A 27888-nucleotide genomic window follows, 5' to 3' on the forward strand; every position below is an offset into this window, starting at 1 on the left:
GGCCTATTTTATTATTCATGAAAGAACAACAAAATATTAGATAGGGATTTTGTCTTATATTTTACAGTATTTGAACTTACTATTTTTGCATCATATACTCATGACCAGTTTTTAATTCAATTTAGGGTAAAAATGAGTATGAAGTTGGGTGTACTTAGCTGTCAATTGACAAGCTTTTAAATCCAATCCCGTATTATACCCCTATATAAAAATAGACTTGTCCTCCTGAACAAAGCGCGCCATTTTGTTTAGTTTTTTTTCTTGCTAGCTGCAAGCTGAGCGTTCAGTTTCATGCGAATTTCTACGCCGCTAGACCGGGCTTTCATTGGATCATTGAATGGACAATAGCTGAATTTCAGCGGCTGAGACAACTCGCGATTTCTGAATAGGCGTTTCAGGCGTCGAGCCTTTTGGATGGACTTACAGCCGATTGAGCATCTCCCTAATCAAGGTTAAATGTGTTGAAATAATCTATTACTGAAGTGACAGCTTTAAGATGTACATAAAACAGGTAATTATTACTTCGAATTTTGAACTTCCACGAATAGCGGTCATTTCTCGCGCTCTCGGTCCCATTCATGCAGTATGAAGTGGCTGAATATAAATTAAAATGAAAGAAAAAGAAAAGAAAAGAAAGAGACACCAACAGGTCAACAGTCGTCACAATGCTGTGAATTATATCTAGATATTTTCCTTAGGACCTTACATCTGGTTGTTTTGACTGAGTATGATGAGCTGAGTATGATTTAAAAAGCATGTTTGTCATGTTCGTGGACTAGATCTAGACCCTAGATCCTAATTGTGAATTGCCAGTTTCGTGAATTTGCCACCAAACTAAGTTCGACTCGAGTAGGTCTAGGGCTAGGATCTAGACTCTAGGCCTAACTCAACCTAGTTTAACCAACCTAGTTTTGTAAACCACCATGATTTGTAGGCTACACAAATGTAACATAATTATTCAAAATTACACCGCCAAGGGCAAGGCATTCTAGACCTAAGATTTAGACTAGATCTAAGTCGATTTAAGATAGATCATCCTAAAAATAATTACCTGGCCCCTGGCCCTGGGGATCGATGGGGCGCGGTCCCGTTTCTCAAAACAAGTAAAGGAGGGGGTTTTCGGCCCCTCGCCTCAGCAGTTTTCGGCCGGTCCGTTGTATGCATGGTAAAATCCCTTTAAAAGACATTGCATAATAGAGTTTAGGACTTTAGATCTAATATCACATATCCCACACATATGTAGGTCTACCAATAACTAGACCGAAAGCTTCAGTCTCTATATCGTCGGTTGTTCCACTGAGACTACGTCTGGCTCCACTAGACCTTCGGATATACAGACTGAACGATCGCCTATGCCATCGTATGTTGAAGATATCAAGGCTAGATTTTAGCCGTTACGCCCCTCCCACAAACATCACAAACTTAAGGGGAAATACATCATTTATCTTCAATTGCAGTAATTTTCTAGGCAATTGTCAGTCCCTAAAAGTTCCCTTTTTACCCCCCTTCCCAACGAAATATAAATATAACAGAAATAAAAGGACTTACCAAGCTTTTGGCTGCTTCTCGATGACCCACGTCAAGCATTGACCGACAAAAATCAAAATGGTGGCTAATGAATATTCAATGACCTCGCCTCGGCTAGCTCCTCCGTGCGTCACGTCGAGGATAGCGCGCGCACGTGAAGCAGACAACACGAGAACTCAAACGTGAGTAGCAGCAGCGTGATGTACATGTACGTGCACGTACGCGCACGTCTATGAATGAGGTCAATGGGGTGGAGACTAAAAAACTTTGGCATGAATATTCATTACTTTGATTCAAGATGGCTGACGTCTGAAGACAGTCAAGTGGAATAGATAATAACACTTTTTTGAAGAAGATTTCATATGCAGAGGTCCAAGGTACATATTTTCTTAATGTTTATCATGTGTGGTTTAATTTTAAATTCGAATTGTAAATGATAGTGCATGTGATTATAACAAAAAAAGGATTTAACTTAGCGTCAGGGCAGTATCGTCTTATCGTATACCCGTAGACTGTATCTTCAACGTACGATGGCATAGGCGATCGTTCAGTCTCTATATCCGAAGGTCTAGTGGAGCCAGACGTAGTTTTTTGGAACAACCGACGATATAGAGACTGAAGCTTTCGGTCTAACCAATAACATGCTTGCCAGAGTAACTGAAGAACCACATTTGCAATGGAAAATATTTCCTTGAATACATTTTAGCGATGTTATCGGCGGTCCCCCTTCCTGAATCTGAAAAATTGAGTATCATACGTATGTCCGTAAAGGAAAATGGGTACCATAAAATGAGCTATATTTCTAGTATTTTTCAGATTTAGAACCCGATTTTGTGTGAGTCGCAAGCTCAAAAGTATCTCATCGCATAATTAAATCTATGCAGCTGGATATCGCAGCGCACACACAATCTCTCTGTCTAATAATTCATATTCCAATTTCTGATCACCGCAGAGGTAGTTTTCCGCACTGCGAGCGCCGGCGTGGGATACATGTTTTAAATTATTTAGTTTTCACATTTGGAGAAGGAATGGAGTTGATGGGTACGAAAACTAGAGAATATACAAGGCTTGCCTGCTGTGGAACTGGTAGATAACAGATCCGGGAAATCCCTTCAAGGATTTTACTGTTTCTATCTAGTCGCTTAAGTGCCAATTTTTATTGAATTCTGGTGAGTTTCGTACAGCTGTATTTGAGAGCTTTGAGACTCACAGAAGAATGTGCAACAGCCATTAGGTACACATAGCTACTTGTAGCTGCAATACATGCCAGAACAAACCCAAACAAAGGTACGTTATCATACATAGATATTCTTCAGAACTGAACATCAGAAAAGACAAACTACTCAAAATTACTGTTAGTATTAGGAGATGTTTATGGCCATGGACCACCCTGTGTACAGTAAGTCAATTAAACGTTTTCAATTGTACCTTCCACCATTATTCTAATTTCTAATTGTTTATCTTCTAGGTGACGATACAAGGGTTCCGATCCTACAGGGACCAAACTATTGTGGATCCTTTCAGCCCCAAGCACAATGTTGTTGGTGAGTATCAAATTATTTCACAAGTATGGGAATGAAACTATTAAACAACTACTAGTCATTGGCAAAATGATCATGATGTTAAGCACTTTTTATTGTATGTTAGTCCGATATTGTTGATCTTTTTCTGGAGGTATTTTCTTGACTAAATTAAGAGGTTTTTTTTTTGTATTTTGATATGATATATTATATATATATGTGTCAAGCCAAGAGGTTGGATGGCAATGAAGTGTCATTGTTTCGTCAGGATCCTTGGATCCTACAGCACTCTACACATGTACATGGAATAATGAAAACAAAGGGTTGTGATTTTTTTCTGTATTATAGATTTTTACAGGTGTATGTGTTCTGGATAATGATGATGGTGATGATGATGATGATGATGATGATGATGATGATGATGATGATGATGATGATGATGATGATGATGATGATGATGATGATGATGATGATGATGATGATGATGATGATGATGATGATGATGATGATGATGATGATGATGATGTTGATAATAATGACAAGGATAATTATAATAATTATGATAATAATAATAATAACAATAATGGTGTAAACTTATAGAGTGCACATTACTAATGATATTAATGATACTGTTACTACTATGATTATGATGATGACGATGAATAATGAGGATGATAGTGATGACAAAAATTCATCTGTACTTGCATAGCAGTTTCATTTTATTTTGTGTGTGACAATTAACTTTCTTTTGTTCTCTTATGTAACATGTCTTCATTTGTTTTAAATTACAGTTGGTAGAAATGGATCTGGAAAAAGCAACTTTTTCTATGGTAAGTCTGCGATTAGAAACATACACAAATGTTCCCAAGCAGAGTATACTTATGCCATTTTTTGTCTTCATCCTTACAAAATTTAGGGTGGTAATGAATAGTGCGGTGAGTTAGTGGTTGATTTCATATCTGTTTGGACGGACAATTTGTGATTTGTGATCTAGCATAGATGTACTGCAAGGTTCTGGAATCATCAAAATGATTAGAAATTTGGCCCAGTCTTCATAAAGTTACAAGCACTGTACACGTGCGCGACACATGCGTTTTTATCTCTCACACCCAATAGATAAACTAATTTACCAAATATATCAATTAGTATCGTAGGCGGTTTATCGGCAACATTTTTATCATCATGTATTATTCAAACATATTCTTTCACATGATTGGTAATAAGTGCTTCCATTTCATTTTTTGAAATTGGGGCGTTTCCAATACTGGTCTTTACCTTCAATTTTTTAGTATTGTGTATGGCCTTGAAATGAGAAAGGATAAATCGGAATGCTGGTAACTGGTTCAGCGTAATTGATTTGGCCAATTGCTAATGGATTTATAAAGTTCATCATGCAGATCTGATCAGTTCAGTTTGGGTTTGATGATACAGTCAAATATGCTTGAGTGACCACCTGTATAGAAAGGTAACCTGTCTACGAAGACCGCCTATAAAGACCAATTTTGTTATTTCCCTTAAGCAGACTTTATTATACTGGTTCTCCATTTGGAATGAACCCCCACTCATCCTTGAGATGTTTCTGTGTACTCTTGTTCATACATGTAGCCATCCAGTTTGTTTTTAGCGATAGGTTCAATAACCTTTGCCAGAGCAGGGCCAGGGTCTGTTGCATTCATTTTGTTTTCTTTTTTTCTCTTGAAACCTGTACTGAATCAACCTGCCTATTAGACCACCATCCTTGTCTCCTGTGAGTGACCTAGTTATTCACTAGATGAACTGCAATTTAATCTCAACATACTATTGTTTACTTTTGTACATAGCCATCCAGTTTGTTCTCAGCGATGAGTTCAACAATCTTCGGCCAGAGCAGCGCCAGGGTCTCTTGCATGAAGGTACTGGCCCGAGGGTAATCTCTGCCTTTGTTGAGATTATCTTTGAGAACAGCGACAACAGGATTCCTGTAAGTATCATGGGATGGTTTTGAGGAGGGGGGGGGGGGGGGGGGGCAGGTAGGATTCAGCAAAAAAAGAAGTAAAGCTCCAAAAGAGCTCTGTTAAACTGAAAAAGATCTTTGGTGAAAACAAAAGCATACTTTAATATTGCTGTCAGAAAATCACGCTTTTTTTTATAATGCCAATTCCTTAAAGAGCTCCTGCAAACAGAAACATTGTTATTTTACAGTGCTAGGGCATTGTGTGTATTATTATAGAGAGATTGCAATATCATCATGTATAGCAAAGTTTTCGAATTCAACACAATAACCCTTGGTCTGAAGTTCATGAATTTGGAGTAAAAAAAGATGCTCAGGGCTTCGTTCTGCGAGCACAGGGTCAGAAAAAATACTACAAAGTTATTGTGGAAATACCATTTAGTGGTGGGATCCCCTGGCCCTAGAATTAAAGAGATGTTTGTGCGTGTTTTGTGTACAGATTGAGAAAGAGGAGGTGACGTTGCGTCGTGTCATCGGCTCCAAGAAAGATCAGTACTTCCTGGACAAGAAAATGGTCACGTAAGTTGATACCCGTGTTTTTATTGCTCAATACAACTTAAAGGTAAAGTTGAGAGCTTGTTAAACAATGACATTGTGAGAAGAGCTGTTTGGTGGAAGCACCATGAAAAGGTTGATTACGTAGTACATTCAAGTTGATGTATAGGGCCTAAAAATAAAGATGTTGTATTGCCCTTTGCGACTGACCCCAAAATCTTGAAATCTAGTCGGCTTTTTTTAAAACCTGTTTTTTAGAGAAAAAAATGTATTAAAGCATTCAAAACTGAGAAATATCAGCCTATAGAGGGAGTTAAAAAAAGAAAAGAAAAAAAAAAGGAAAAGATATCCGGCCAACCAATGCATGTTTTGGCATCTAAAGGGCAATACAACATTTTTTTTTTAGGCCTAGTCTGAGGTTTTGAAATGATAAACAGATTTAAATTGAAAGCTATATCAGAATTAATACTGTTGGTAATATAATCAGCGTTAACATTGGGGCCACTTGGTTCCCATACACAATAGATTACAAGAAGACATCCCACTACTTTTTTTTTTATTCTTGGAAATAAATTGTATTACCGCTGCAAGAAGTGTACTAATCTTTTTTCCTTGTTTATATTAATGTTTGATGGTGATTTCCTTTGTGTAAGTATTGTTGATCTTTTTATGTATTTCAATTTGGTGGCCCCTTTTTATAATAAGCCCTGCTTTCTCCGGGGTCTTCTAAATTTTTGTTGTAACTTCTTTTGATTGTATTCATATTTTGATGGTTGAACAAATAAATGAATTGAATTGTATTTATCTTATTTACCCTAGGAAAACTGATGTGATGAACTTGCTAGAGAGTGCAGGATTTTCCAGGAGTAATCCTTACTATGTTGTGAAACAAGGAAAGGTAAGGGTGCGAGCTGGTTCTCTGGGAGGGAGGTTGTTTCTTCCTTTCTTGGTAAAACCATGGTAATTGCCATAACAAATAAGAACTAGGACATAAAACCCAAACCTAGTGCCCAAACTCCAAACACCTCCTTAAACCTCACCACGTCTTTGATGAAATAAAGATCGTCCAAAAAATGGGCTTCATATTCAAGCATGAGGTTGAACGCTATTTTCTGCTGATACAGTATTCATACAGTCTAACCCATATTCTACCTCAGGTTTTTTCTCTCAGATATATTCAGGACCCTTCGAAATTACAACAACAGCCACAACAGAAGCCACCTTTAACACAAAGTTTATGTGGAGTAATGTTTACAGTATTACTTGGAAATGGATATTATGAATTTAACATAACTCTAATAATATTGTGGGTGTTTTTTTTTCAGGGATTTTCTTATCAGCTTTTGACCTGTTTTGCAGTTAATATGATTGAAATAATTCTTTCATGCATTTTCAATGAAAGTTTAATTGGATGGTGATCATTTCTTGTGATAGATAAACCAGATGGCTACAGCCCCTGACTCGCAGCGTCTCAAACTATTGAGAGAAGTGGCTGGGACCAGAGTCTATGACGAGAGAAAGTCGGAGAGTCAAACCATCCTCAAAGAAACAGGTTTGTCATTATTCTTGAATTTTAAAAAGATCCCTCTCAGTACAGGGTTATTTTTAAGGGAATTATTGGACCACTATTGTTCTTCAAATTGGCAAAAATAATATTTTCTCCTAATGATGCATTGTTCTACTAAAATGCAATGGTTTCTGAAAACAACATAGAAGGGTCATAGTATTACTCACATCAAATGAATTGGTGGAAGAGACGTATAAGTTTGAGTGAAAGCAATAGAGTATTCTTGCACAGCTCTATGCAATATGCATAAATCCCTATCTATAATGCTCCCCAGGGAGTGAAGAATGTGCACTATAATGTACAGAATAGTAATTAAATCCAATGACCTTGGTAATAAAAAGCGTTATAGAAGAAACCGGTCTTATTTTTATTATCTTTACTTTATTATAGAGGGTAAGAGGGAGAAAATCCAAGATTTGTTAAAGTACATCGAGGAGAGACTGCAGACGCTGGAGGAAGAGAAAGAGGAACTGAAGCAGTATCAGAAGTGGGATAAAATGAGAAGGTTGGTATAATTTTCCTCCATACACGTCTTGATAAAGAGTTGCGATCGATGCAAATTAATCGCAAGTCCCCCCCCCAAAAAAAAAAAAAAAAATCAAAAAAAAATCACAACTTTGAAATTGATTCCTTTTATAAACAGTTGATTGATATGAATCACAACTTTTTGTAAAGTATTAATGTAACTCTGTAACCATTAGTGGTGGATTTTGGTGGGGGGGGGGGGGGCACAAATGGCCTGTGACATACGGTTCCTTCAGCACATAGTAAAACATTACAACAAAACAAGGATGAGAAAATCTTGATGACCTGTTTTATATATAATTTGGCAAAGGATTAATTGTTATCTTTTCAGGTTGCAATGTCAGACAAACAAATACTTTAATTTAGAAGAGACATTGATATGATATGGTATCCCATAATGGAGCTTGTGGAGTTAGTGCATACTGTCTGTTTCGGAAACGTGAATGATGTACGAGTATTAACATGCTGTTTTCTCTCTTTTTCTTCTTAGATCCCTCGAGTACACCATTCATAACCAGGAACTCATGGACACCAGGAAGAAGCTTGAAGATGTAAGTCATGAGAAGAAAATCTCAGAACATGGTTCATTCTCGTATCACTCGGGTCGGTCCACAAGGAGTTAAAACATGTAATAGTGACAGGTTTTAAGTTTTATTGTACTAGTTTGATAAATTCGCAACAGGTTGACATTCCTTCTAAACTAAAGTATTTATGAAATATTCATAAAATGTGTTAAAAACATATTGATCAGATTACCAGATTGCACCAGAAAGCATATAGGCCTCCAAAATCATGTTATGAACCTTAGATCCCTTTCCCCCCTGAAAACTTCTATATAAAGTTCTATACAAAATACAATGTGTTCCTACTTTTGCTTAATTTTTACCCTGAGAGATTCCTGATTGCTTTGGAAGGTTGGCAGCTCTGTAATATTTTTGCTGTATTCATTCCTATTTAGCTTGCCAACAAACGTGAGAATAGTGGAGAGATGACTAAACACATCAGAGATGCACAGGAGGAGGCATCAAAGAGAATCAAGGTAAAAATCTTACAGAAAGTATTTCTATTTTCCAGGTATTTTGTAAGGTGAGATGTAATCCTGAAAATACCAGAGAAATTAGAATTGGAAACAGTATTCTGAGCTTGAATTCTCCCAAGCTATAGAAATGAATACTTATTATTTTTAGGCTGTTTAGCTTAAAAGGCTGGGTATTTTACAGATACTGTATGTATTTGTGATCGTGCCCTCTTTCGGTGAAAGCGTACATGGAGGGATTTTCGGTTCCTGTACCCAAACATCATCATGCGCATGTCATGCGATTGGTGATGCATTGTGGGACATTGCTGTCAACATATTAGGACATTGTGAGCAGCAGATGGCAGGATAATTAAAAATAGAAAGAAAAAAAAAACAGAAAGTCTTAACCATCAATTTTATTCACTGCTAATTTTGTTGTAGACGATCAACAAGGAGCTTCGAGAGTTGAAAGGTCGCTTGAGAACGGCCAATGAGGAGAGAGATCACCTGACCAATGAGAGACAAGATCTGATCAAGCGACGTGCCAAGCTAGAGTTATCCGTCAAAGACCTGCAGGAAGAAGTCAAGGGGGATGTGGATGCCAAGGTGAATAATATACTCTCATTTTATATTTTCCCGTCAGGATTTTTCAAAGGGCTAAATTGATCACATGTTCTTGATATTGGCATCAATGACATTTTGGTTTTAAAGCTACATTGTTCTAAAAGAAACTGCATGACATTTCTACTTGCAAATGATATTGGTTGCGTTTGTGCATCTTTTTATGTTAATGTGTTTTAGAAAGCAAGATAAACAATTTAAGTGAATACAGAGAAATATTTCTTATGATGTTCTCTGTTTTTCAACTGCGTTATAAAAGCAATACAGGTACTAAAGAAAAACCTGTAGTATTATCTACATTTTTAAAGGAAAGGTTTCCTTGCAGTTATCTTATTGCAGTTAGTAACGTCAATGAAAAAGAAATACATTTTAAAAACGGCAGCTCCTTATAGTTTATACGACTAGAGAAAACTTTTGATTTTGAGGATTTTTAATTTTCTTTATCTTATTCTCCTAAAAGTACTTACACTTTGTGATTTTGTCAAGATTACGCCACATTGAGTTGACGTCATTTATGTGATCTCTATTAGGGTACCATTGAGGTCCAGATGGAGAAGTTAGACACAGAGATCAGTGGTAAGCAAGGAGAGCTGGAAGCTATCATGCCACGCTATGAGGATCTTCAACGGGAGGAAGAGCAGTGCACAGCCAGGTGGGTGTCTAGCTAGCTGTGATGATTAGGGACTTTAAGATTTGCACAACGACAACGTGGATTGCTACGATCGACGTCCTTTTAATGCACTGCCTTGAATGGACGTCGCACGTATCAGTCCACGCAAATCTAAAAGTCCCTATTGTGGCTTGTGACCGCTGAAGGGAAACACAAAACGTGGTCTGTGTAGACAGGTTCCTTTAGTACATGTTTCAATGATAAACCATTTTCAAGGGAAATGAAATATGTGGTCTTTGTAGACAGGTGGTCACTAAAGCAGGTTTGACTCTACAACCTAAAGGCTCCTACAGATATGTTGCAGCAAAACTGCTGCTTTTTAAAACATGTTGACGTAAAGTAGAATACGCATCACATTTCTATATATCTTAAACAGAGCTCAGTGAATACAAGCAAGTCCTTTGTTGCATGCAGCTGCCATTTCTTTGACATGTACAAATCTGTCTAATCATCTAGCATGAACGTCCCTGAAATGTAGATTTTATTTATCATTTGACCATTCAGATCCTCTGTCTTTAAGATTGTACATGTTGGAATCTTCATATATCAAATGCCAGCGCAAATTCTTCCTAAATCGGATCATATTCAGATCTTAAAGGGTGCACCGGGGTTATAGATTGGATTGGATGGGAATGAAAATCGCTTCTCTCTACTTCCAGATTACAGCAATGTGAGCAGCGTCGTACGGAGCTGTTTGCCAAGCAGGGTCGGGGCAACCAATTCACCACCCGAGACGATAGGGACAAATGGATCCGCAAAGAACTCAAAGCTCTTAACAAATCCATCAAGGACAAAGAGGAACAGGTACGAACAAGTTAATATTGTACAAATGATGCAAGCGATTGAGTTCATTATACAATCTATCAAGACTAGAGTTGAGGCTGTATGCATCTATCATCTAAAGCCATCATGCTGAGTACGATATTAGTGCATAAAAAGGCTCCTGTAATGAACATACTCATTTGTTTATACAACGTAAAACGCCTAGATCCTTAATTTTGAACACCTGACTAACTCTCATGTTTATGGAAATATGAATGTGCAAAAATTATTACGATTACATCACTTTCTTCTATTTCGATCTTTATCTCCTCGGCCCTGTCCTTTTCATTTCCATGTTAATTGTATCATGCAGTGCTATTCTTATTTTGTATATTACTGTATTTTATGAATCATTTTTTAATGTAAGTACTGTATTTATAGTGTAACTCTTTCCCTTTTGTTAATCAAATTTGTTTCAACCTTGTTGCTGCTCTTTTTAATGTATGTTTTTAGTCAACAAACCAGATTAATTCAATACAGTTCAATTCAATATCAATCATATAAATGAATAGAATTGACAACTATCTTTGGCATTCAATTGAAATTGTCAGATATACATGCCTTTTAAGTACATGGTAATGTACATGGTAATAGTTGTGACAAAAGATACAATCATAAGTATGATAAATACATTGAAAAAGCTAAATAAAGTGGGGGATCTACTAAAAAGCAAAGCTTGTATTCTGTAGGTCCCAGTAGGAATCTGAATAAAAATAAGATATTTACAAAAGCATTATTGATGCAACCAGATCTCAAGGCTGCGTGATGACATCACATCTGACATCCGTAAGAACGAAGATCTGGAGGGAAGGATGGCCAAACTGAACATTGACATTGAGCAGATGAAGGACACGGTGGAAGGCTCCAACAGAAGCCATTATGACCTCAAGAAACGCAAGGATGACCTCCAAAATGAGCGCAAGTAAGGCGTAAATTTCAACCATGTGTATTTCCTTTGTCACTGCTGAATAGCTAAGCAGAATGATCGAGTGATCTGTACTAAAAGCTGTTGCTAATGATAAAACACCAGAAAAAAAACAACACAATATTACAATCATCAGAACCTTGTGTTGAGATTGGATAGTGTTGACATCTGAATTTTTTGTATATTACTCAGGATAATAGAGAGTCGGTAAACTGGATTGTTTTGGTAGCCAAGATAAAGAAGAACACAGAAGACGCGTAGCTTAGTGTAGTCTAAGAAGTTTATTCAACTATGATGGATACCGGATATTCGGATATAGCATATCGTAACAGTTGTGGCAAGGCTAATTGTCCTTGGTGGATGGGGTTTCTTCGCAATCGTTAGGGAGGGGTGTTATCCAGCAGATACTTAAGTGTAGAAGTTCACTGGTCTGACCTTATATAACATGTTTATATGCTCTCTGTGATATGTTTCATTCAGTGCTCTATGGAGACAGGAGAACAGCATTCAGCAAGAGATTGCTACGACCAGAGAAGAACTGCACAAGAAGGAACAAACCCTCCGATCTATGATAGGAAAGGTATGTACATATTCAACATGGTGGTATTGTAGTGGTTCGATGACCCCAAATATCCACAGATCTTTTAAAAAATAGATAATCCCACTTTGTGCATTTTGGAATAGTCACAGCTAAAGTCATGGAGGTGATTCTTTGTTTGCCCTCTTGAAAGGATTACTTCCACCTGTATTCAATGGAATATATCACAGGTGCATGCATTAGTCTCGGTGAGTTTTACAATTTTGTACAAGTGACCTTTATCTGTGCATGCACAGATTGTATCTACGAACTGGTATGTTGCTTGACTCTCAATTCAAGGGCTTAGGGTTCGAATCCCAGTCTGGCACTTCAGTCCTTGGCAAAACATTTATCCAAATTTGCCATTCTCCACCCAAGTGTTAAATGGGTATGTGGTAGGATGTGAAAGACATTGTAGTTCGCTCAGCACTGTGAACATCAGTAACTTTGTGTGCCACTGTGATAAATTTGTTATCAAACAGAAGAGCTCAATAAGCTCTTCACTTTGAGTGATATATCAGTAGGAGTGAAGTACATTCGGTATATACCGTGAAATTTGCTTTGTATGTCACTGATAATCAAATGCATCTGAAATTTGTTTCAGGACTCTCAATTTTGCTTAAAACTGTCTTAAATAACCCTAAACTGTTTTGAATGTCAAGTCCATGTTTAATATGTTAGAACTGCCCATTACTTTAAGTCCGGGGGAGTGTTTCACAATGGTCCTAAGTTGGACTTAGCAATTATGAAAAGCCTTTAGCATCTATGAAAATATTTTGTAAAAGTTATTTCAAAATGCATAGAATGTTGATGTAAATCATTCATATTTTCTATTATCAATGAAATTTCATGTTCTTCATGTGGAATTGATGAAAAGTCTAAAATATTTGAAATTTTGCTTTTGAATATATTTCATTTTAAGGCTACAAATTGCTCTCCATAATGTTTAAGTCCAACTTAGAGTTAAGTTTGGCTTAGGATCTTTGTGAAACACCCCCCTGGTTATTCTAATTTGAATCTCATTCTCTTCCAGGCTGTCCTTCGAGGTATCGACAGCATCAAGCGAGTCCTGGACAACTTCCGCGAGAAGAACATCCATCCAGAAGTCCAGGAAGGTTACCACGGCGTCTTGATCGAGAACTTCTCCTGCGCATCTCGCTTTAACACCTGTGTGGAGGTCACTGCTGGCAGCAGGTCAGTTAAAGGGATTGGGTAACTTTGTCTCAGATTGTGAAACAAAATCCTGGATTTAGCTCACGCTGCAATGATAATTATAAATCTTTAGGTCAGTCAGGAATCCCATGGCTTTGACAAGCCGATCGCCTGTATGATTATCAAGACATTTATGATTGGAAATCAAAATTTAAAAATTTGTTTTCCTGACGGTTTATATAACAACAGCCTATGGGGGAAATGAGTATGGGAAAACCGGTCACTCAAAGATTTTTTACTTCTTTGAATCATTCATGATAATTTTGAAGCGCAATTTTTTTTAGGGCTTCAAAGTTACACCATATCACAGACACTAATAACACGTAGGGCCATGCATTTCAGATCAACATTGTTAAACGATGCCTTTAAAAGTAGATGCCCAAAGAAATTAGGTTTTACTTTCTGGAGGATATATAGAGAGGCATTAATCTCCATTTGCCTCTAAGTTGGTATAAATGGGTAGCTGGTTGGAAGAGCTTCCTTGAATGCCAGAGTGCATTATTCAGGGTAGCTTGGCTAATACTGGGGTAATGATAGGACAATGTTTACAAATATTAGTAGTAAGTGCTATATAAATGATATTATTATTATTTTTAGAGAGAAAGGGTTCATAAGAAGTAAATCTGATCGGACATCAAACAAAGAAAAATAAAGAATTTCCATTAATGAATTCTCTTAGCTACATGTCTTTAGTTTAAGGTCTTTATATTTCGTTCTTAATTTGTAACTATTTAAATATACTTGTACTTGATTGTTTTTTACTTTGTAAAGCGCATAGAGAAACTTTGGTTTTTTATGCGCTCAATAAATCTATCTTTATTACTATTATTATTATTATTAATCCATTGTAACCTTTTTTCATATGTACTCGTTGGAAGAAACACTGAATTTCATAATATTTCTTATAATATAGTACAGATGGAAATATTCTCTTCACGATGAAGAAACAATTAAATTCAATCATAAACCAAAGTGGGGGTATTCCTGGACATAGCAAGATATCATTGTGCAAGATACCTAGTTAGCAGACACAAACCCATGTCAATCCTAGCGTGGTCAAGTGTGACGTCATCAACAAACTATTTTTAGAGTTTCCAAGTTTGAACTTCATTTTCCGAAAGAGCATCAAAATTTATTTCCTAATGTTGAAAACCAATTGAATATGTTAAGTATTGGCTGAGATATGTCCATCCGAATGAATTTATTATCAAAAGAAACCCACTGTTATTTTGCTATTGTGCATAACATAATGAACCAGAGCAAAATGACAGTGATTTCCTATTGAAATCTATTTATTCAGATGGTCATATCTCAGCCAATACTTAACATATTCAATTCAATTCAACATTTTGACATTATTTTTGATGCTCTTTCGAAAAATGAAGTTTAAATTGAGAAATAGATTTTTATGATGTCACAGCTTAGGTACTCTATAGTAAATCTACTTAAAAACGCTCCTGACACAGCCCAAGACTGACATATTTTTTCTCTACTCAAGGCTTTAGGAAGCATGGTAAAGTGTCAAATTGTGACGTTCTCATTGTTTTGTCTGATTTCGTTCAGAATTTCACCAGTCTGCTTTGCCAATTTTTGTTGGATTCCCTTCGAGTATTTTGCTTTTGTTTTGAAGTTCCCCTCTCCTTACGCTATTCCAAACCATTATCTCTTTCTATAGATTGTTTTACCATATTGTGGATACCGATACGATCAGTACGAAGATTCTCTCCGAGATGAACAAACATAAGATGGCTGGTGAAGTCACCTTTATGCCTCTTAACCGTCTAGAAGTCAGGGATACTATCTACCCTGAATCACCAGTAAGTCCAAATCTTAGGCCTAAACAAAAAAGATGTTGTATTGCCCTTTAGGTGCCATAACATGTGTCAGTAGGTCGAAAATCTCTTCTTTTTTTTTTAACTCCCTCTTTGGGCAGATATTTCTCAGTTTTAATGCTTTAATACATTTTTTCTCTAAAAAAAAACAGTTTAAAAAACAAAACGACCTTTTTCAGTCCCAAAGGGCAATACAACATTTTTTTTTTTATAGGCCTTATGGGGCGTTGCAAGAAAGTTGCGATTGATTTTGCAACTGGATATTTGCAATCGATTGCAACTCAACTTTCTTGCAACGCCCCACTAGTCTCCTAAATTTCCTAGGATTTTGTTTGGTTTAAATTTTTAACAATTAAATTAAGTTCACTAGATCTAGCTCTTATTCCCCCCCCCCCCCTCTCTCTCTCTCTCTCTTACTGATGGGGTGTTGCAGGAAAGTTGCGATTGATTGCAAGTTGCAACTGATACTTGCAATCAATTGCAACTCAACTTTCTTGCAACGCCCCACCAGTCTCCTAAATTTCCTATGATTTTGTTAGGATTAACGTTTTAACAATTAAATCAAGTTAACTAGATCTAGCTTTTATTCTCCACCCCCCTCCCTCCCTCTCTCTCTCTCTCTCTCTCTCTCTTTTTCTCTTACTAATGGGGCGTTATTTATCGCAATCCTTACGCTTGATTTGGGGGATTTGCAATTGATCGCAACTTTCTTCAATGTCCCATCATAGTCATGTACATTTAGTTATCAGATATAAAGTTTAGAATGCTGAACTTTGGTTTTGCCAAATTATCAGCTTTAATGTGGATTTCCAACATTTGATTTTAGATAATAAAGCTACTTTGGGAAAGAATTTTTTTTTCTTTGACAGGTAGACTCTTTATCAAACTGAGCCAACTTGCCTTCTCAAATACATAATATCCGATATCCTGTTGGTTCCCTCCTGAACAATCTTATTTTGATGCTTTTGTTATCCTTTTAGGATGCTCTTCCGATGGTCTCTAATCTGGAGTATGGGGATACCCTTGCCAATATCTACAAGCATGTTTTTGGCAAGACTCTGATCTGTCGTAACATTGAGGTTGCCACCAGCTTCTCTCGCACTCAGAATCTTGATTGTGTTACCCTTGAAGGTAAGTGACTTATACCGTCCATTCTTCAAGGTTTTCAAGTTTTTATACAAAGTAGCCGGAGGCATTATATTTTCTGGTTGTCTGTCCATCCGTATGTATATGGCAAGCCCAATGCCCAATAAGTCTGATAAACTCAGTTTATCCTGATATACTAAGTTTAATGACCGAAAAACTGAGTTTATTAAACAATAAGCTTATTTTTTTGAGGGAAACTCTGATTATCACTTGAAACCAGAAACCAAAAATCAAAATTTCCCCTCATGATTTATTTTCTTTCTCTATTTGTCACTTCCTTTTTTCTTCTTCTTCTCCTGCTTCTTCCCATTCTCCTTCTTCTTCTCCTCCTCCTCTTCCTCTTCCTCCTCCTGTTCATCCTTTCCTCCTCCTCCTCTTCATCCTATCCTTTCCTTCCTCTACTCTCTTTCTTTTTTCCCCCTCCTACCACACACACAGGTGACCAGGTCAGTCGCAAGGGAGCCATCACAGGAGGCTACTACGACACGCGCAAGTCTCGTCTGGAGCTGCAGAGCGGCATCGTGGAGCTGAGGACTCGGCTCAGCAACCAGGAGCAGGAGTACAAGGAGCTGAGGGACAAGCTCCAGAAGGTCGAGGTCGACATCACCAGTCTCATGAGCGACATGCAGAAGATTGAGACCAAGAACAGAAAGAACAAGTAAGTTGCAAGTTGTTCTTTTATTGTTCCACATTTTACAAAAAAATATAAACATACATATAAAAATCAAAAATTATACAATACATGTAGTATAAATGAGCAGGTCTCAATGATTCTCAATTTATGAAAAAGATTAAGTAGAATGTAATATTCAAAAGCAGTGCTTGTATATTATAGGTTCCTGGAAAAATAAGTATTGTAGATAAAAAAAAAAAAAAATAGCAGTAGAAATTAAAACACAATGGAATATGGAAATTTGTATACAAAATAATCCATTAGCACCAATTATATACCCAGAGTCACCCGGTTAAAATGCATAGTCGAGTACGGGAGCATTCTCAAATGATTTTTGAAGCTGGTGATTAGTTCAAAGGAATTGATTTATGTTTTAGGGTGTTTGGCTTTCAGTTTTGAAGGCAGAGGGTCAAAATAAATAAAAGGGCAATTGATATTTTAAAATCATGTCATCTTGAGATTAAGGAAGATATTGATATCTGGGGGGCGTTTCACAAAACTTGGCATCAGTGACAAATGACAGTTTTTATTATAAGCCACTGAAATCCTTGCTTCTGATTGGTTATCAGCAGAGTTGTCATTGATTTTTGTTATTTGTCATTGAAAAAAAGACTTTGTGAAACGGGCCCCAGGACTGATGATCCTTTCTGATATATGTGCATGTCTGTTTTTTTGCTGTTTCAATGCATGCAGTAATTTCTTTTTTACGATTAAGATTGACTTCTAAACATATCCTTTGACAAAAAAATTCTAAAAACATGATTTCATTACCAGAACTCAGGATCAGTGTCACTTCAGTTCAAGCTATGACATTTGTAATAATGATAATTATGTTAACATTGATAGTAGTAATAGTACCCCCAAAAAAATTAACAGCAATCATGATAGTAACTTTGCTGCTTCTATGATTCTGATTAGGGACATCTACGACAAGATGCGAAGTGACATGAGGATCATGAAAGAGGAGAGTCAGGTCATCCAGAAGTCCATGGCGCCCAAGGAACGGCGTCTTCAGAGTCTGGCTACAAACCTTGAGGCCATGCGTAGTACGGCATCCTCACTGGAAGAAGAAATTGGTAGGCATATCAAGCTTCTTTGTGAGGCACAAATACTCGGCTTTAACATTAGTCAAACTAATTTCAAAATTGTCAGATATGTTTTTTGAGGGATGAACACACAAAAGTGGGGCTGACAACGTTCTGTAAAACCTAAAAAAAAGATGTTGTATTACCCTTTAGGTGCCCAAACATTGGCCAGTCAGTCGGAAATCTTTAAAAAAAAAAAAAATTTAAAATTTAACTCCCTCTTTGGGCTTATATTTCTCAGTTTTGAATGCTTTAATACATTTTTTTCTCAAAAAATATGGTTAAGAAAAAAAACCTCTTAAAAAAGCTGACAGTAGATTTTGAGATTTTTGGGTTGGTCACAAAGGGCAATACAACATCTTTCTTATGTACCATATTATTAGTGAGGCATCTACAAAATTTTCCTGAATCTGGGTATAGGAAGAGTTGCAATATCTGCTCAATATATTTCAGGGATGCATGTAGTTCAAATGGAATCCTAAAGGTAATTTTTATGTCAATTTGATTACAAAAATAATTTACAATGTTAAAAAATTCTTAATGAAAAAAGGCTGCTGGAATGCTATTTCATATAATTTGATAATAACATTTCTTTAAGGAACCAAAGGTCTATCCTTACCAAATTATTGGAATATAAAATTGTTCATATCATAATAGAAGACACAATGATGTTTTGGCTGTTACATTTATTGTTCTTTTCCCCTGCAGGTACCGATTTACTTTCACAGCTTAGCATGGGTGATCAGAGGGAGGTTGACGGCTTGAATGATGAGATCAAGGACTTGAACCAACAGAACAAGAGAGCCCTCGCTGAAAGAGTCAAGGTAGCCAAATATTTCCTTTTTCATTAGGCAGTAGATCTTGTTTTGTCATAGTCAATACTCTGAATATAGGGGAAGAAATTACAGAAGATATGATGAATTTAGTTTTCCACTTGATATTAGCATCACTGGTGATTTCAGTTAACTTTTACATTATTCATGTGTTTGAATGAAATAATAATAATAATAATAGTGGGTTCTTGTATAGTGCTCATGTCTGTCAGACTTGACACTCCTGGTGCTCCCGATTAGCTTTAGCACGGCTGCCATTACAGCGCTCTAGCATTTCAAGGAATTAATTCCTGCCAGGTACCCATTTATGTATCAATGTATCAATATGTTTTTGAAATAGAATTAGAAGTGACTGCATATTGCAGCAACAGGTCATTGCTTATTGTAGTTGCAGCATGGTGGACTTTCATTTAATTACATATTACTGATATGAAGAGCATATTCGCTTGGGTCATATTGAATTGTAAATTTAATGGATCAAAATTTGTACTGATATTTGATAAACATGGATATTAGAACCTGCAGAAATTGAAATCATGTTTCTATTATATCACTCAATGTGCTCTGCCCCCCCCCCCCCCAAAAAAAAAAAAAAAAAATCTTTAGACAGATTTTAAAGGGATTGGGTAACTTTGTCTCAGATTCTTATACAAAATCCTGGATTTAGCTCATGCTGCAATGATAATTATAACCCTTCAGGTCAGTCAGGAACCCCATGACTTTTACAAGCCAATCGCCTGTCTGATTATCAAGATATTTATGATTGGAAATCAAAATATAAAAATTTGTTTTCTTAACGGTTTTCATAACATACAGTCAATTTTTACTTTTTTGAAGCACTTCTTGGTCATTTTGAAGCGCAATTATTTTTGGGCTTCAATATTACAGCATATCACAGACACTGATAACACGTAGGGCTGTGCATCTCAGATTTAACGTTGTTAAACTATGCCTTTACGCAATTATCTAATTCCATTATGATGATTTGTTGTTATACCAAATTATTTTCTCCCCGCAGCTTGAAGGACAGAAGAACAAGATAGAGAACTACCTCTCCGGCAATCTCAATAGGAAACGTGAACAGCTCATGCAGGTCAGTCTGGCTCTCTTTCCATCTCTCCTTTTATATACCTTTTTCTTTTCTGCATTGCTCTTGGGGAAAGGATACTTTATGATATATACTTTAGATGATGCTTGTAAGTATCGGCTTGCATGGTGATGTAGATATACAGTAGGCTTGCAGGTGCACCATGTGAGAGAGAGGGAGGATTGAGGAGTCCTGAAAAGGACTCTCAGTAATCTTTCTTGAGGGTTTATAGTCCTGAAAAGGACTGTTGGTATAGTCTTGAAAAAGACTGTTGGTTATCTCTCTTATCTTATAATTCTTTGGAGAACTATAGCGCTTGGAGAGGATGAGTGGCGGGAGTGGCTCGACGTTCCATGTGGGCAGTCCTCCCTCTCTCTCACATGGTGCACCCACAAGCCTACTGTAGATATATACTTTGTTTGGAGACGTTTTAGCCAATTGGTTTCAAAGTTACGTATATATTATCAGAAAGCTTATCTCAACTTCAGGGCCAGGGGTTGGGTGGGGGGGGGGGGGGGGGGGATTCCACCCTCCCCTCTCATTTTTCTGCAATTTTAACTGAGAATATTTTTCTAGCCCATGCTTTTATGAATTTAAGCCCTGAGAGTAGCGCATCTTTCGACACCAAATTTAGGACAATGGGATGAAAACGAAACTCCATATTTATATTTGTACCGAGTTTCTTTATTTACAAGCAAAACTTCAAGATATTTTGTTGCTCAATGGCTGAGTTCTGGAGATGGGTGGAATCCTTTGAGCTGTGAGATGGCCTTAATAACTTGGCATTTTCAGGGATAACCAAGTTTTTCCTTTCCAAAAATTGCAAGAGTCCATCGGTGAAGGTTTGGTCTCTTTAGTCATAAGAAATGTAGCCATCAACCACTCCATTCCTATTGGGGTTCGTACCTGAGAAAACACCCAACAAGAGAATTGAATTTTATTCTGTTAAATCTATCCTTCACTTTACTTAATAATAAATTAGGAAGATGATCTTCTCTTTGACAAGTATTTGTTAAGAAGAAATGTATCTTTTATATCTCTCTCTCTCTCAGATTATGGGTTAGTCTGGATAGTTTTCTAACAAATCCATGCGCTTTCAAACTGGTCATACATACATTATATATTTCGTTTTTTAAATAATTAAAGACAAATATTTTTAATATCAATTTGATGTGATTCCTGGCAGGAACTTCAAGAAATCTCGATTGAGGATCGCCGTCAGAAGCTTGAGAATAATACGATGGAGATGCAGACAGCTGATACTGCTATTGATACCAATAAGTCGAGGCTAGAAGGTGAGAAAAAAACAACTAACCATCCCATAGTTGAACAAGTTTTGGTAATAATAATAATAATAAGTCTTGTTTACCCTGGGTAGCCTCATCAGTATCAATACTATTCTCCCTGAGGGTCCTGCAATCATGTTATTACCCCAGCTTGAGCCGAGCTACCATGAAAGGCGCTCAAGTATTCAAGGAATTTCTTCCTACCGGGTACCCATTTACCTCACCTGGGTGGAGTGTGGCAAATGTAGATTAATATCTTGTCAAAATATATTTCTTGTATCAAGTTGGGGTGTATTGAATATTGATTGACCCTGGTTTTGTTCTTCGACTTTAGTCACTATGATGAACCGATGAAGCAATTATTCATTGTTCTCTAATCCTTCCTAGACATTGAGGGTCAGCTGGAAGGGTTGAACAGAGAGCAGAGCAGTAAGCAAGGTGACCTGGAGGAATGGAAGAGCAAGGAGAGAGAGTTTGGTGATAAGATCCAGGATGATGCTAAGATGCTGGAGAAGATGACCAACAAACAGAGCTTGTTACTCAAGAAGGTAGGAACAAAGAAAGCGTAACAATTATAGCACACTTGCCAACCATTCCGTTTCTAACCGTTCCGTGTTTGAAGTTTTTACAACCAAGAAAAACGGAACGTTCCGATTTGAGGGAATACATTCTTTTTTTAGATATAAAAAAAATAGAAAAATACATGTAGTATAAATACCAATCGGCTTTCCATAGCATCAATCCAATGAGTGCTGGAAGGATTGCCTTGCGCAAGATGACTGCAGCTTTTTAGCTGGTCTTTGTCTTCTGTCTAAAGTTTGCACACATGCCTCTACACTTGATACAAACAACACATTTCTTATTTCATATTTCGTTATTCCTGTTATGTCGCAGAAAGAGGAGTGCATGCGTAAGATCCGTGAGCTTGGTTCCCTTCCGAGCGATGCCTTTGAGAAGTACACCCATCTCTCCCTCAAGGCGCTCTTCAGGAAACTTGAACAGTGCAACCAGGAGCTCAAGAAGTACAGCCACGTCAACAAGAAGGCCCTCGACCAGTTCGTCAACTTTTCTGATCAGAAGGAGAAACTCATCAAACGCAAGGATGAGTTGGACAATGGCCATGCTGTAAGTAAACTTGTTTGGTTTTCATGCCCATCCTGCTAATATCATAGAGGTGTCATGGACGAGTGGATATGTCCCCGGACTGCGGATCACAAGGTAAAATGTAAAAAAATGACTGCTTTTGCAGCTGGGGCGAGTTGTCCCCTGGTCAGAGTTAGCACGGATCTGTTTAAGTGATCGTTATGATGCTTGAAAGTTCATTCGTGACAGAACTTTTCTAAATCTTGGTGGGACAAGAAGGGTTAATAATTGGATCAATCCCCCTTTTATCTACAGGCCATCACTGATCTGATGAACGTCCTGGAGCTGCGTAAGTACGAAGCCATCCAGCTGACCTTCAAGCAGGTGTCCAAGTACTTCAGTGAGGTCTTTGAGAAGCTGGTGCCTGGAGGCAAGGCCACACTAGTCATGAAGAAGGGAGACTATGAAACCTCCCAGGAGGTGAGAAATCAAAGCTTCATTTATTTCATTTCATTTATTTTTTAAGCACAGAGGCCTACCTCAGGCCATGGACTGTTCTTCCGTAGGGCAGTGCATACTTTAAAACATACAATTGTTGTGCTAGAGCTAGATTAGCAAGTGGTAGGTGTCGTCATGGTATAGTGGTTCATTTATTCGACTCCCAATCCGAGGGTTGAGGGTTCGAATCCCAGCCCGGGACTAATGTCCTTTGGCGAGTCATTACTCCACATATGCCAGTCTCCACCCAGGCTTAAATGCGTGGCAATCGCTGGGGAAATAATGAGTGCAGGACCTTCAGGAAGAATGGCATTGAAGCTTATGAGGCTTCCCCGGATAAACAAGATTATTGTTATTATTATTATTGTTATTATTATTATTAACAAGTGTTGTTATGTTGTATGTCTTTTTTGTAGTTGGAGAATGAAGGAGCATCAGGTTCAAGTGGAATTCCATTGGTAGAACAGTTCACAGGAGTGGGCATCAAGGTAGGACATGTTCAATTCGATTCAATTCAATGTATTATTTCATTAAAAAAAATCACAAACAATATATATATATATATACATTGAGAAGTGTACTGGATCATTAGCAACCGATAAAGATGATGGCTTGAGAGAAGTTGATGGACCCATAACATAAATGACAAATGTGCAAAATACCAATATAGGTCTGTTCATGGTCTTTACATTTATAACCATACCTTCTGTGGCTGTCATTCTTTTAGGTATCATTTTCTGGTAAGGCCGGTGAGACTCGTGAGATGCAGCAGCTGTCCGGAGGTCAGAAGTCACTCGTCGCCCTGACGCTCATCTTTGCCATCCAGAAATGTGACCCCGCCCCTTTCTACCTCTTCGATGAGATCGACTCTGCCCTTGATGCCATGCATAGGAAAGCAGTGGCAGGTAAGAGATCCTTCCTTTTTGTAATAATTACCAGGAGTTTTTTTCTCCTAGCTTTTTGCTCTGAAATATTGATACATTGGCATTTCTGCCAACTTTCCTCAAAAAAAGAAATGGGACCATTAAAGAAAAAGTAGAAATACATTGTTTTTGTATGCTTTGAAACAGAAGATTTCAGAAAAAGAGAGTATCACAAGGTTTATGAAACTAGTTCGAACCCCCCAAAACGGGAATCACTCTTCCAAAATAGGAATTGTTGGCTCCTGTGTATTCTTTTTCTATGAGCAGTACATACAAAAACATTGGAGGGTATGACTTGGGTTTGTTTTTCTTTCTTGTTGGAAAGCTAAACACTTTAATCAACTCACTTCTGAAGGGAAGATACAGAATAATCTGATGGTGTGTATAGGAACATAGTGATATTATGAGCTCCTTGGATTTTTCTAGGGAATGCAACGAAATTCTGCAGTCGCTAAACTCATGGAAATGTGCCGTTTAAATCTTCAGGTGTCTTAAAGTATTGTGTAATAATACTAAGAATAATTTGTTTACCTTGGGAGCCTGATCAGCATCAATGCTGTTCTTCCAGAAGTCTCTTAAATTATTATAACACCAGCAATTGCCTTGTCCCCATATATACCTGGGTAGAGTGGGGCAAATATGGATTGATGTCTGCCAAAGGATTATAGTGCCAGGCTTGGAGTCAAACCCCTAACCCTTAGATTGAGAGTCAAGTGAATTTGATTTGAAATAATTTGAATTTGAATTTATTAACAACATAACACAATGTTACAAATGTATTCAAGTGGGTAACAAAATAACAACAATTAAACAGTTGATGTTGTATACATATTCATGTGCAAGAGTTACAAAGAAATTGAAAATTTCCATAGTTGAACCATATGTATCATGTCATATCAAACTTGTGCATTAGCCATAACTTAATAATACATACAGATTTGGTTTGAATGACCTTCACCTCCAACTGTCAAAATTGGACTTCCTTCAGCTATTTCTCTTCTCTTCTCTTCTCATCTCACAGACATGATCCATGAGCTTGCAGCCAACGCTCAGTTCATCACAACCACCTTCAGGCCGGAGTTGCTGGAATCGGCTGACAAGTTCTACGGTGTCAAGTTTAGGAATAAGGTGAGCTTATTCCTTCTGTGTATCACCTAAGGACATTCCACAGTTATGTTTGAGAGCACCTTAGCTGCACTGGGCCAGCTGATCTTGTATTTACTATGCACAATACCTGGGGGGTGTTTCATAAAGCTGTGCATAACGTTACAAATAACTTTACAAATGATTTGAATATGAAGAGCCAGATAGGATGCCCAAAGTTTTTCCTGACATTTTAACAAAGTGTGACTGTATTTCCCAAAATCTCAATTAAATTGTAGCCAAAACTTAACTTTGCATTAAAATGTTTTGTTAACAATGATAAGATTAATCTATATCTAAATATTTCAACTTTAGCTTATACAGTTAAAAGGATTTCAGGATCCCATTTAGCTCTTCATATTCAAGTCATTCGTAAAATCATGCGTAACTTTACGCTCAGCTTTATGAAAGGCCCCCCCCCCCCCACAGGAACCATAGGCATTGTGTATGGTGAATACGTCATTAGCTGGCCCTTTGCAGCTGAGATATGACGAGGGCTTGAAAACAACAAAGGAAATACTTATATGAACTAGCAAAAGTTCATTTTATGCAAAAAAATTTCAGCAATTGCTACGTTATATGCGTATGGCCCAATATCAATTCAGTATGCATCAGATGTTTGATTTCCCTTTATTTATCATGATGTAACTCAGTTTGTTGTGAGATGTTCATAATGAATTATCCTCTGATCAGTTTGATCATAATTTGATCTCCAAAAAGTATGTATTATAGAGAAATTGTGAAATTTTATTATGTTTTATACATGTCGAAGAAGTGAATCGCAGACTATGCAGTGTGAAATGTTATTCATTTCTCTGGTTCAATTTTCTCAATAGGTGAGTCACATCGATGTCATCAGCAAGGACCAAGCTCAAGATTTCCTAGAAGATGATGTTGCCCACACCTAATCTCTGAATGGATTTTTCCTGCAGACTCAAAACATCACATATCCTGTACATAGACATTTAGCTCTCTTATGGGTTGCTCCAATTTTTCATAGGGGTAATTTTTAAGATTGGGTTGTAGCATTCACTTGTAAAAAATAAACAAAATGCTGTAAATATGAAAACTTGTTGTTTCAGATGTTTCTGAAACTTCAGAACATTATCCTGTTAAATTCATGTGTATTCACATTATTGTGGTAACAAATTAAATTACATTGATAGCTCAAGAAACATTTATCTACAACTAATGTCAAATGTCAAATAAGGAAATATGCTTTTTATTGTAGCAACACAACAAACAACTTTTATAGAGATAAATGATTCTGATGAGACATTCCATGAATAAGCATGTTTGAAGCATTTTAATTGCTCCTTGAAACTCAAGATAGTGGGCAATAATAATGAATATTCAGGATTTTCATGTAGGATTTGATTATTTAAATCAATCTTTTGCTACAACATGCACCCATACAAGAAGAGAAATTCTTAAAGCAGTATAAATCAGAAAGTTCTAGTCTTTTCCTTTGATGTACCAAGTGAAATAAGTAACGAGTATTCTTGTATTGTCGTCATATACTCATGTTCCTCGATTTTTATTCAAAATAGTCTGTACAAGTAGAAGTGTTTTTGTTCGTTTACAGTTTATTGGTATGTATAGATTTATCCATTTCCTCTGTAAATATAATTCTGTGTTTCAAATTTGTGAAGAATTTTGCGTAGTTTTTTTGAGATCCTTTTTCATCTAGATATATTACATTTGTGTATCAAACAGGGATACAAGTGTAGGAAAGGAAAATTACAATTGAATACACAGGGAATTGGTCGAGGTTCCCAAATGGAGAAAAGAAATATCACCTTCATGTAGGAGTTAAATTGAATCTTTAGATGTTTGTGTTTTTCATGTCAATGTACAATGTAATTTCCAGTTTGATGCATCTGATATTATTTATTGTATAAACACATGTGTTTTCCCAGTGCTCTTGACAACAGTTATTACAAAATATAATGGACTTTAAATTTGAATTAAGCTTTCAAAAATATGAATGGAGTTTTCAAAAATATAAATTGAGTTTTCAAAAATGTGAATAGCGTTTCAAAAAATATGAATGGAGTTCATATCCTAAACTTACTTTAAAAAAATCTTTGGAGCTGTTGGTCAAAATTCACACTGATACATATATCGTTATCTATGTCCATGAGACAGCAATGGTGCTATGTCTGAGTAATTACGGGTGTCACTCCTTAACGAAAGTATGAAAGAAAAACAAATTTCATGATGCTGCCATAAATCTAATTTTCCTCAATCTCCACTGGTAGATATATCATTAGTTGGCTTATTAGTTGGTTGAATTTAGCCCGCACATCTCAATTTACCATTGAAATTCCATGATTTGTAAGTGGCTGTGGTGCTAATAGAGGCAGCACTATAATTGTTCACCCATTCAATAAAGGACTTTTTACAACGTTAAGGCTACTTTTTCTTCTTGAAATTGGCAACACCGGTATATATTTTTCAGAATGGTATGAACAAACTGAGATTGAAAACCCTTTAAACATTTTGCCAATTCAAGGATGATAACTTGGACAATTGTCCAGCATATAGGCACAAAACCAGAGTGCCATTGACTTTTTAAATGAAACAGATGTTTTAGGCATTTAAAGGGAAATACTTTGTGATAAATGTGTCTCATCTTCACGTGTTATTCTACAAGTTTTGTGTCTGTACATAGAATATCATTCATTTTTGGAAGGCTTTTGCTGGTGTTCTATCAGAAATCTTGTACGGTTTGTGTCATCTAATGTTGGTAAGTTGTTATTAAATTGCAACATTTGTTTAATAAATGTCATGGCTGTGTCTTTTTTATTCCTTTGAATGCCAGTGTACA

At 36.8% G+C, this 27888-nt stretch overlaps 1 protein-coding gene across 1 annotated transcript; it reads left to right on the forward strand.

Moving 5' to 3' along the window:
• The first annotated feature begins 275 nt into the window (after positions 1–275).
• LOC594026 (structural maintenance of chromosomes protein 3) lies at positions 276–27849 on the forward strand. Its single transcript, XM_030985548.1, has 30 exons — positions 276–511; positions 2996–3071; positions 3839–3877; positions 4868–5007; positions 5477–5556; positions 6352–6430; positions 6967–7084; positions 7490–7604; positions 8115–8175; positions 8583–8663; positions 9084–9248; positions 9794–9915; positions 10593–10737; positions 11505–11677; positions 12161–12260; positions 13291–13451; positions 15145–15286; positions 16282–16432; positions 16886–17105; positions 18039–18196; positions 18914–19029; positions 20057–20131; positions 21312–21420; positions 21799–21959; positions 22306–22536; positions 22810–22974; positions 23409–23480; positions 23720–23897; positions 24937–25043; positions 25895–27849. The coding sequence occupies exons 1-30, from the start codon at positions 497–499 to the stop codon at positions 25964–25966; spliced, it is 3627 nt and encodes a 1208-aa protein (XP_030841408.1). The 5' UTR covers positions 276–496; the 3' UTR covers positions 25967–27849.
• The last annotated feature ends 39 nt before the right edge of the window (positions 27850–27888 follow it).

Source organism: Strongylocentrotus purpuratus, unplaced genomic scaffold (genome assembly GCF_000002235.5).
Source record: "Strongylocentrotus purpuratus isolate Spur 01 unplaced genomic scaffold, Spur_5.0 spur5_scaffold_15, whole genome shotgun sequence".
NCBI classification, from domain to species: domain Eukaryota; kingdom Metazoa; phylum Echinodermata; class Echinoidea; order Camarodonta; family Strongylocentrotidae; genus Strongylocentrotus; species Strongylocentrotus purpuratus.

Bases quoted from the DNA above. Each gene is read 5' to 3' on its own strand.
- LOC594026 (XM_030985548.1), top strand. The intron at 9,916-10,592 runs GTGGGTGTCTAG...CTCTACTTCCAG, and splicing joins GAAGAGCAGTGCACAGCCAG to ATTACAGCAATGTGAGCAGC. The intron at 21,421-21,798 runs GTGAGAAAAAAA...AATCCTTCCTAG, and splicing joins CAATAAGTCGAGGCTAGAAG to ACATTGAGGGTCAGCTGGAA.